This window comes from Glycine soja, chromosome 4 (assembly GCF_004193775.1).
Source record: "Glycine soja cultivar W05 chromosome 4, ASM419377v2, whole genome shotgun sequence".
Lineage (NCBI taxonomy): Eukaryota > Viridiplantae > Streptophyta > Magnoliopsida > Fabales > Fabaceae > Glycine > Glycine soja.
This window is the reverse complement of record NC_041005.1, coordinates 4,962,184-4,974,040: the sequence shown is the minus strand read 5'-3', so window position 1 is coordinate 4,974,040 and position 11,857 is coordinate 4,962,184. Positions and strand designations below refer to the sequence as shown.

The 11,857-nt window shown below is 31.4% G+C and overlaps 2 protein-coding genes across 3 annotated transcripts; both read left to right on the top strand.

Moving 5' to 3' along the window:
* Positions 1 to 3,259: 3,259 nt before the first annotated feature.
* LOC114408077 (probable WRKY transcription factor 40) lies at positions 3,260 to 4,669 on the top strand. The gene is made up of 4 exons (XM_028371199.1): positions 3,260 to 3,335; positions 3,418 to 3,666; positions 3,781 to 3,900; positions 4,091 to 4,669. Exons 1-4 carry the CDS (start codon positions 3,324 to 3,326, stop codon positions 4,493 to 4,495), a joined length of 786 nt encoding a protein of 261 aa, XP_028227000.1. The 5' UTR covers positions 3,260 to 3,323; the 3' UTR covers positions 4,496 to 4,669.
* A 2,593-nt stretch (positions 4,670 to 7,262) lies between these two features.
* Positions 7,263 to 10,169, top strand: LOC114408907 (protein POLAR LOCALIZATION DURING ASYMMETRIC DIVISION AND REDISTRIBUTION-like). Of its 2 annotated transcripts, none has more exons than XM_028372114.1 (3): positions 7,263 to 7,741; positions 8,351 to 8,811; positions 9,329 to 10,169. In XM_028372114.1, the coding sequence occupies exons 1-3, from the start codon at positions 7,405 to 7,407 to the stop codon at positions 9,665 to 9,667; spliced, it is 1,137 nt and encodes a 378-aa protein (XP_028227915.1). In that variant the 5' UTR covers positions 7,263 to 7,404; the 3' UTR covers positions 9,668 to 10,169. The 2 variants fall into 2 exon arrangements, with proteins under 2 accessions (XP_028227915.1, XP_028227916.1); XM_028372115.1 differs by having other exon boundaries at positions 7,269 to 7,741; positions 8,354 to 8,811.
* Positions 10,170 to 11,857: the final 1,688 nt, after the last annotated feature.

Below are 11,857 nucleotides of genomic sequence, written 5' to 3'. Positions count from 1 at the left end.
ATTTTATATTTTAAGTACTTGAAATCTCTTTTTATTTTCTTTATAAAGAATTATCTTAATCTTTCAGCTACTTTAAAATAAATGTAAGTTTTTTTTTTTTGTCTTATAACTATTTACTGAAGGAGTGGTCTGGGACCAAGTAAAAAGCGTGTGCAATGCAATATGCAAATGGAACTTTTGCACCAGTTTCTGCAAATTCCCGCAGCTGACCAGTAGTGACATATGCTGGGACCATTAAACACTTAAAGTTCACATCAAAGGCATAAATATTGAATTGACAGCTTAATTTGACGTGCATTACAAGGTTATATATGTTTTTCTTCTGAATTTGTTTTATTAGTATTACGGAGGCACTTTTACCCTTGCCATTTATGGTTGTATGAGCATATTCTATATATGACTTTCTACAGGAAAGTGCTGGCTGTTTGGTTGGTCAATATTGTATACACGTGAGTTTATGCCTATCAGTGAGAATGACTTTGGTCCATCTCCTCCTGATATACCATAAAAGACAGCCGGCCCTAGCTATTAGCTAGTTCCAACTTTTTCGGCATATATATATATATATATATATATATATATATATATTTTAAATCAATTGTGATGGTTGGAACTAGGAAGTAGCTATAGTGGTATCAACAATATCCCATCAACGTACGTTCGCATGCAAGACTAGCCAAATTTAACTACATGTGTTGTGTAGATGTGGTCACTTTGTAGCTTCTAGATTCATCCATGACCTAACCCTACTTCTTAATTAGTCGGGACTGGATTTATTGTAATCAATTTTTCTCATACTGAGAACATTTCCAACTAGAATAAATTACAGTGACATTCTATAAGATTTCATGAAATCGCACAATTTTTTTTAATGCTTATATAAACTTTTCTTATAGGAAGACATAATAAGACAATATAATGTTTTTTAAACCATTAACAAGAGTTAGTATAATATATAAGAATGTATTATTATAATATTTTTCAAAAAATCAAAGGAGGTAAGCGTAGAGAGAAAAAATAAGAAGAATTTATGTAATTTAATAAAATATTAGAATGTGTCAGCATAATTTACTCTTACAATTATTTGACGATGATTGAACAACTCAAATTTTAAATGTGTATTTCAATTATTTAAGTTTACTGAAATATAATGTATCGTTCGATCTCCATCTAATGGTTCTAAGTTATAGAATACATTAATATTCTTTCTTTTATTATAAATAAACACTTGTTTGTAAGAACTTTTGTTGAAAAGTGTTTGATCTAATCTATTCATCTTTTAATTAACCTTAACTATCTAATAAAGGAAGCTTTTCTGAGACATGTGTCATCATTTCGATGAAAAATTTCCCGCTCAAACATCTTAGAGATTCTTCTTTTTTTCTTGATCCATTTTTCAATTTTTTTTTTCAATTTGGTGTTCCTTCCTTTTCTTTTTTCATTTAAATTTTAATTTTACTTATCTTTCCATGTGCAAATGGAATTTAAGCTGATAGAAAATGTAGAAGAAACAGGCACACTGTTACTTTTGTTTGCTTATGGCAAGAATATGATAATGCGTGTATGTTTTGTGTAGAAAGAAACTGTTTTCACGCGGCATTTATCGGCTCACAACTCTGCTCACTGTAGTGATAAGGGATCGATAAGTGTGGTCGTTGAATATCATACTTAATTATCTCGTTTAATTTATAGGTTTCCCTGTGCTTAACGAACAAACAATGTTTGGTCAAAACTGTGTTCCCATCGACATGAAACACATCAAATGCACTATATTACATGTAAGGTGATAAAATTGGAGGAAATATATAAAAATAAAATTATGCACAGAAAAATATTGCCGTAGACATTCTTTTAATTAAACATACTATTGTTAGAAGTATTTACGTCTTTTTATTTATAATTTTTTTTACCTTTCACTTTCTGCACAACAAAATAAAAAAAATAGAAAACGTTTACCTTAAAACAAATCTTAACTACTCTCTCTACAATATAAAGTATACTTAATGAGGATGAGTATATACATAAAGATATAACTTCATTTTTTCATGTTGCCAACTATAGAAAGAATGAGTTCATTGAATTTTTTTCTCTTCAAAAGTTCCCCCTTTTTATATGTTTTATTTTTATTTATATGGACATAATTTAGTGTTTACAATTTTTAGTTAAATTTTAAATTTAAGTATATATTTGGCATAATAAGCGGCAATGTTTGAACTTAATCTAAACTCTTAACTATCAAGTCAATCCTAATGAGTTAATTTCATATTTAAGTATAAAAAATAAAAACAAAATTTCAATTTAATTTTATATATAAGTAAAAAATAAAATAAAAAATATTTTATAAATAAGCCTACAACTATCAAAATATAAAAAATATAAATTTATTTTTTTTTATAAAAAAAATATTAATTTTTATACATGGAGAACATACCAATAAAAAGAAATTTTATTAATTTCTACAATGATTAATAAATTCATACACCATTAGAAATAATAAACTGGAAAATAAGAAATAGAATATTGGTTGAAATTTATAGAAATAACGAATGCTATAGAGATAAAATTAACACATATGTGAAGATTGAATAAAGAAAGATGGAGACTGAAGAAAGATACCAATAGGCCAGATGCTGAAACGAGAACAATCCACCCTATGCAGTAGTTAGTGCTTGTTTCATTTGCTTGTACAAATTCCTTTTGCGGCGTGAAATACATGTTATACATTGGGTTGTGAACTGAGTCTATGAGCTGAGAATTTATTGTACTTATGTTTTGGTAGCTTGATTTATGTAGATCGTTGAATCCAATGTATATGGTTAAGATTCTTGATTGGTCGAGGGAAGTGAAGACAAATTAGAAATAATCAATTTTCTTCCGTCACTCGGGATGACATCATGCATGCTGCGATACGTTGTAGAATTAGAAATGAAAATGATTGTCCACAATAATAATTACTATGTTCTATTTCTAATTGTACACGTGGAGTTGAATTGGACGGTTTATTTTATACCCAGAAAAAGAACTAAGAAGTTAGATCAATTCTGCTCCCTTTACACGTGGTTTTTCAAGGAGAAAGAAAAATTGAAGATACTTAATTGTACTAGACAAAAATTCGAGCATCGTCCACACCAAATATGCACAAGTTGAAATTCTTCCATCCACCTTTTCTTTAGTGACTCCCTTAAATTATATTCCATTCTAATAACATATATAAGGTACCCCACCCTTTCAATTAAGAATAAGTTAATTGATAGATTTGTTATACTTGGCATAATATATTGAAGCTTGTTCAACTTGGACGAAGTAGCTATATAGCTCCCATAATGGATCAAGAGGTAAAGCTAAACTAATTAACTGGGCTTCTCCTTTTCTTTGCTTTTAACTCGTGTTTTTGTATGTAAATTTTGATTTGTTTAGGTAGAAACGCTTGAAGCGAAGCTGCAACGTGTGAAGGAGGATAATCGCACTCTAAGAGTGATGCTGGAAACTCTGAGCAGCAAATGCGAGAAGCTTCAATCTCATCTTCAAGAAATCAATAATGAGGAACAACAAGTGGGCACGAAGTCAGACCAAAGTGGATCAGTATTATTAGCTAGACCCGAGTTTTCCATGGCACAAAAGCCATCACAAATCTTTTTTAAAACCCACCCCAAGGACAATAGTTTGGTATGCCTATTAATTATAATTACTTGTGTATCATATCACTTGGTTAATGCTCAAATATATACTGTTATGAAATTCATACATTTTACACGAATTTTAATTCCTTTGGGAATATAGATGGTAAAAGATGGTTATCAGTGGAAGAAGTATGGACAGAAGAAGGTTACCAAAGACAATCCTTCGCCTAGAGCTTATTTCAAGTGCTCCCTGGCTCCTAGCTGCCCCGTCAAGAAAAGGGTATGTATATTTAATTGATTATCATTTGTCATGTTTTTGATTCAGCAAAATTGTCATAGACTAAGTTTTTTCATGACTATGATTTCAAGAAAGCATGCATTGCTATTGCTCCATGGTTTTTAATGTTTGTGATTTCGATGAGCCACAATAGTGGTCAAACTTAAAACATTTATGCAATTACATGTGTTAGGTGCAAAGAAGCATACAGGATAAGTCTATCCTTGTTGCAACTTATGAAGGAAAGCACAACCATGGTGTTTTTCACGATTTACTCAAGCCATCATCTTCTATACCCGAAACCTCAATAATGATTAATAATTTACCTATGACAAACATGCCTAACGACAAAGATACGGTGAACATTGACCTGGCTCTATGTAATTGGGATCAAACAGATATAAGACTTTGTGATGATGTTAAGCAACAGAACGACCGTGGCAGCAAAAGCAAAATTGAAGGATATGTAAGTCCTCTAGTTAAAGATCCTGACTTCATCATGCCATTAGCTGAAGCAGTTGTCCACTCCCTCAAGAGCCAGACTTATAAGCAAGTGGGTCTTAACCTGAATTTGGGTCTTCCAGAACCTCATTTGTGAAGCAAGGTGAATGCACCTCAAAAATCCCAGTTTTTAAAGGAATCGAAGTACTAAAGTAACCAGAGTCTGGCTAAATACATATGAATATAGTTTTACAAGTTAGGGAAAATCGACCAGATAACCCCTCTCACTTTGTACTCCATGCAGAACACAAATCTATCAATTTATTCTTGATGTCTTGAAAGGCCGATGGCTCAAATGAGACACGCTTTTTGATCAATTCATGTTAGGGTAAATTAGATTGACATCCTTTGAAGTTTGTGAAACCTGAAGAATCATATGGAGAAATTATTATATAGTTTAGGATCAGGGTCTATGATCTTTACAAAAGGTAGCTAAAATTTTTCTACTTGTGAGAAAGAATTAAAAATTCAGGTATAAAAAAACTTGGTACCCCATTGTCCAGAGACTCTTCGCTATGCGAAGGTACGGGGGATAAATATAACTTGCAAAAAACATGCTTATCTGTTACAGTTTTGTCTTTATTAAAAGACATTTTAATGGATTAAGGGAGATGAATATATATAAATTATCTTTAATTTTGACTTTAAGTGATATAAAACTTTATGATTAATCGTGCTTGTATATATTTGTTAAGTCAGAGATGATCAGTTGAAACAAGTTGTGCACACGGTATTACAATTCAGATTAGGCACCTCAGTCCTTCCAACACAGCATTTTTTTTTTCTCACAAAGAAATGTACTAATTGTACTTCTTTGAGCAAACTCAAGTACTCAACAGTCAACACCCAAAAATATTTTAGTTTGTCTAACTTTTTCACATGAAAGCAATCGCTCATGTATAAATAAATAAAAGAAAATCGTTCATATATGTTCTGAAATTCTGAAAGATCATGTGATCATTGTCTGCAATTATTTAAGTCGTCCACGTAGACCAACAGCACAAGCAAATTGCCTTGCTATTACTATTAGTTTTGTTTGGATTTTACAAGTACAGTAGCTGTAACATTTATAGCACGAATAGTACACCAGTAAATAAATCAAAATATAGCACTAATATCATCGTGACTCGAATATACGCATCAAATATTTGCAGCGAACAATAAATAATAGTCACGGGGATATTAATTACTCACGGCTGGGTGGATTGCGTATTATTTTTTAAACATAATAAAACTAGTGTTTAACCTTATTTTTTATTTAAGCTTGGCCTTTTAACTTGTTCTATTTTATTTATTTTTGTTCATTTTAATTTAGTCACTTTTATTAGTTGGAATAACAATTTTTTAATTCCTTTATCATCAATTGTGATGGCTTCTTTATATCGTATTATAACCAATAACTTGATAAAAAAAACTAATTTGAAGAAAAACAAATGAAAAAAATTGTACTATAATATAAATTTAAGAGACCAAAATAAAAGAAACTGTCACTATAGAAAGAAAAAAAAAACTCACCTAAAATGAAGAGGAAATCTTCCCATGAAAGTAACAAAAAATAAATAGTAAAAAAACAACTACTCCGTTAGAAAGATAAACTTTGGTTAGAGTGAAACTTCAACATATTGGTAATGCTTTGGTCAATTGGTCCAGATCCCGGGTCAGTAATCGGACCTGACCCATTTGTAGTTCGTAGGCATTGGGCTTTGACCCAATGTTATGGTTTGCTCCAATAATTCACTGTATAATTATTCTTATGTAACGTTCTTTATAAATTATAAATTATAAATAAAACCACTACATTCCAACCGCTAAGAACCAGCGATAACACCACGAATCAAGCAAAGTGCCTCATAATAATTGGTTTGACATATTTTCATTCGGCTATTTTATATTTCATTCACTTATTTTCTTAATACAATTATGCTTTGTCATTTTGGATGTTTGTAATGGCTATGACATCCCATGAAAACACGTATTATAAGGAGGTTTATGATAATATTATTATATTTATAAATATTGTATTTCATGTTGTTCAAAAGATTTTATCAACTAACACAAATAGAAATGACATAATTAATAGAAATGTATGTTTCACAAGATAAGGATCCTCGCTTTGATTTATTTATCAATACTATACTATGCACTACATTACTAGCTAATCAAAACCACCAATACAATTTTTTATTATTTAATTTTTAACAAAACCTCTTATACCTAAACCAACATCCTCCCCCGTTAATATACAGCCAAAATAAACAGCATATCAGGAACATCCTGGATGGTTGCTAGGTAGAATATGCACTAAAATATGTTGAATGAACAATAAACAATAAAGTAGTAAAATAGATTTAAGGCAATATAAACTAAATCTAAATACTTACTAAAAAACATGGAAATCTGTTTTTCAGAAGCTTCTGTTATATTTTTAATTTTATTTAACTCATGACTTATTTTCCTTTTTTTCGTTTGCTTTGTTAACATTTTTGCATGAAACACTCTCCTTAAAGGCGTGCTTGAGATATTTCTATTATACGTGACTAATTTAAAAGTTTGTTTGATCAGAATATATTATTTAATAAAGAGGTTTATTTCATTAATTTATATTATTTATTTAAAATATTATTTTAAGTGTGTTTGACAAGATTTTAAAACTAATTTTAACTTATTTGACAAACTTAAAAATTCATCAGGTCAAATAAATTTTGTTTGGTTAAATTTTTTTAATAAAATAAAAGAGAAAAATACAATATAGAATAAGATGAATAATACCAATAAATTCTAGTATAGTTAAAAAATAATTAAATTTTTTAAAAAAAACCAATGAATACTACTATTATATAATTATCGTCTTTATCTTCGTTGTTAATAGTTAATACGTGAGTGGAATTGAAGGGACAGAGAAGAGAAGGAGAAGAACAGGAACTCAAGTTTTCCCTCCAAAAACCAAAAATAGGCTCCTAAGGGACACCTTAGAAGTTGAATCGATCGTTATCATCAACGAATTTAATGTCAATGAAACAGAAACACGCCTTCTTTAAATCCCCAAATCTTAATTTCTGTCCCTTCGCTCACTCTCACTCCGTCCATCGCCGTTTACGCGTCGCGGATATTCTTCTCGCCGACGAAGATCACGACGGCGACGCCGTTGATTTCATGGACGGCGTCCGAGAAACACCGTCCACCAAATGCTTTTCGCCTCGGAGGCTCGTTGCTTCGTTGCTCGCGCCGCTGCGGCCGACCAAGGGGCTCCGACTCCAGCAACGGCGCCAGAACGAGACCGGTGATTTGGAGGCGCCGTCGTCGTCGTCGCTGACGAACGAACTTAAAGGAAGCGACGATTCGAGTAAGAACATGTGGTTATTTACAATTTAATTTTGTTTATTAACTAATTTAATATTCTTAACCTCAAAATATACCTAACTGTTACTGCGTGTGCTTAACTCGTTTCTGTTGTCTCTATAGTAAGGTCTGATTTCCTGATTAGTTCTTAATTGTACTAGTGTTTGACCGTGCTGTTTGGATTTGCTCTTGATTATTGGAATTGATTGTATCTGGAGTGCTATGTGATTCGTGTATTGTCTCGAATGTCTCACTTGTTCTCTTCCAAATAATGTTATATCTTATTCAGACATCACTTATGTATTATATCAGCTTCAGCAATTACTAAGCTTGTATGCGTATGACAATAGAATTCTTCCCATAGTTATGATTTTCCTTTTACTACTGAATTTCTTTTCTATCTTTTTGTTTTTGGAATATCAATTCTACAGATACACGAGAAACTAATGTTTGTTTCTCTGTTAGGGTCTTAGGGATGAAAAAGACAAAATATTTTTACACTTTTACTCTTTCGTTGGCTTTGCTCCTTTCTTTCTCTCCACAGTTCCACAGCTTTTTATAACTCTCCCCTGGTTTTTGTAATTAACTATATGATGTTGTTGATGTTCTGCAGCAGGACAGTTACATCAGAGTGATACATCTTTTAAGCTAGGGGTTGGTTGTGGTTTGCTATATCTGATTGCAGCAAGTAAAAATGAGCTTGGCAAGATGGTTGAGCTGCGGAAAGAAATGGAAATGCTCCTTCAAAATGCGAAAGGAGAACTGCAAAGTAAAGATGCACTTCTTAAGCCATTGAAACAAAGTGATGCTCTTGCCCTTTCCATAACTGATATTCAAGAAGTTTCCAGCTCTAGTAGTCATCTTTCTATTCATTCAAATACACAATATGTTCAACCAGAGTCAAAAGGCGATATGGTTCCTAATTGTTTTCTGGAATATAACATAAGCGAACAAGATGAATGTGCAGAAGAGATAAATGAGCTCCAGGCAGAATTTGAAATTGAGTTACAACGGTTGCAGATGTATTTGGATGGAGAAGCTGGATTTGATGATGCACAACATGAGGGAGTAAAGGTAGATTGTTTCATAGTTTGATTCCTCCTAATTACCTTTTCCTGATGCTGATAGCAATGAACAACTTTGTTTTATTGATTAATGCTTAATCAACCGAGGGTATAAATTTACATCAGTTAGATCTCAATTTAGTCATTTTCTTCTGCTATTACATTTTTAGTACAACTTGGTATGACTATGGGTTGCTATTCTTTCAATACTTTTGTGCAGATACTGATAGATCCATAAACCTTTCAAAAATCATTTTGAGAATAGTCTCTTCAATCTGTTGAAAGTCAACATCTAGATGAAGCTTCACTGAAAAGTCCTTATACTACCAAATACTGCTTCTAGAATTATGAACTTTATACTATTTTTGCGGCTATATGCTGCATTTCTTTTTTGCATGCTATTGATTTTAAGCTGACCCTTTTATGCAGGTTGTAAGTAAAATTATTTGATTACACTTGTGTTAATTTTTACTTCACTTATCAGTTATTAGTTATATTCCAGAATTGCTGAAAACAGGAATTTGCAGGTAGCTCTTGATGATTCTAGTTCAAAAAGCCATAGTTCAAGTTTTGGTGAAATAATAATGGAACCTCAAAGAGCAAATTATGATGTATCATTTGGAGTTCCTCCAATTGAATTGGAGAGAAAGTTGCATGAACTGCTTGAAGCAAGACTGGAAGAACGGATAACAGAGCTGGAGTCTGCATTAGAATGTACCACGCAAAAGCTTATTAAGAAAGAGATAGAGGTTACTTGGTGGAAAGACACTGCACAACTTATCTCACAACATCTTCCAGAAACTTCTCGGTTCACTTTCCCACTTGATCCTGAGATCTCTTTGAAGTTGAGTCAACTTGTAGGATAGTTTTTATGAAAGAGTGATGTTGATTAAGCCATCAAAATATTGTTATCAGGAGTACAGTTTCATGACCTGTTGCTTCATTTTCTTTTTTCTTCAAAATTTTGGTTTAGTCCTCTGGAGTAAATAGTGGTTTGGAGGATGATTTTCAATGAGAGAACAGAAATTGAAGGGGGTCAAAATTGTTTTCCATTGTAGAGCACTACATAAGATGTGTGAACGTTGGAGCCTTTTGAGATTTCTTCTTATGTTAAGATTGAAGTTGGGTGACTGTAAGCTACTGCAGTGAAATTTGTTGGATGTAACAAAACTCAAGCTTTTGACTCCCCACAGCTATTGGTAGACAATCGCATCTATAGTAGTTTGTAAGATCCTTATCTTGTTCAAAGACAGTATAATTTTCTTTCTCTACCGAGACTTGATTTCATTATGTGCACCATAAGCAAATATTTTGGAACTCAGTTGTGAAATTTGTCATTCAATTATAAAAGTTTGTTTTATATTAAAATATTCTAAGATACTTGAGGCAGTACAATAATAAGTTTATATCTCTTTTAATGTGTGCTTCTGAACCAAAAATAAGTAGTACGATTTATGTCTTGATTACATGTGGCAGAATTTCAGTTTCCATTAGCAAAACTTTATTTTATCCAAGCATCTCTTTTATATTCTTTACTTAACCTCAGTGACACCTGTAGTAAAAAAAAAAAAAAAAACAACAACAACACAGTAACACCTTTATATTCTTTGTCCTTTTGTATCTTTTATAATAAAAACAATAGAGTTGGCCCTTGGGGGAATGGTACTTGTTTCAATATCTCTGAACCCACAGAGAGATATATATTCCTTTATAATGTAGTTTGAATATATTCTTTTAAATTGTTTTAAAAGTCGTTCTTGATTGCTACTGATTACTCCTACATTGGAAGAACAACAATAATAAATATCGAAGCTACTTTCGGAGGATTGTTGAAGATTGCTATGCTTTGAGCACGGGATTTCAGTCAGTTACACGCAGTTTTACAAGAAGATTGGGTAATAGAATTGCCCGTAAATTAGCTTCTTGCTTTTCATTTTCGTGATAAGTAATGGAATTAGGAAATTCTCTATCAAGATTCAAGTGGAACATTTTCTCACTGGTGATGTTTTTATTTCTGATTCTCTTTTTGGAATAAAATCCAGCTTTCACCCTTAAAAAAAGTTATCTTTGAATCCGGGAGTTGAATTTATTCATTAAAAAAATTATTTGAGATCATGATGGAATCGCGAGGGATGTAGTTAAAATGGCCATTGTGTTTATGTTACTCTTATCAGAAAGCAAAGTATAAATAAATATCATACTTAAATAAATATCATAGTAATTAATAAAAACATTCCACTCATTGACAATCTCCGACGACTTTTCCCAGAAAATAAAATAAAAATCAATAGTATATTATTATCCTGTGGCTATTAATGAAACGTTCATATTCACGTGAAAACTGAAAAGGAAAATGGAACGAATGGAGGATAGGAGGGTTTCTTGTTGTGTGGGGACGCAGATGCATTGTTGTGGCTGAAACGAATCTCTTTCCCGCTCTTCTTTCTGTTTCTTCCACTTGGGGTGTTTGGTACGGAAAGATTTTACTTTTCAAAGTAATCTTTAAGATGAAAAATTATGATTCTCTTGATTTGCAATTAATAAAAAAAATTATCAGGAAATTATGATTTCTAATAATTAATTTCAACTTATTTTTTTATTAAAAAAACATTTCTAAGGAGAGAAGAAACAATTCAACTTTTTCAAGTGGGAAATTTTTTTTAATTACTTATTTTAGGAGGTATTTGATAAACGGAAAGTTTTTAAGGAATTTTAAAGTGAAAAATTATGATTTGACATGCAATTAATAAAAAAAATTGTCAAGAAATTATGATTTTCAGGAATCAATTTTAACTCATTTTTTTCCAAAAACATTCCCAAGAAGGAGATTAGAAATCTACCTTTTTAGAGTGGAAGGAAAATTTTAACTATATATTTTACATATATTTTTAATTTTCATGAAACATATTAAAAGTAACCAAACATTTTACACATTCTGAGGAATAGACTTGATCAGTAATCATATTTTCCGAGATTATGAAATAATTTTTCCTCTACCAAATACCGCCTTATATAAATTTTTAATTTCGAGGAAACATATTAAAATTAATCAAACA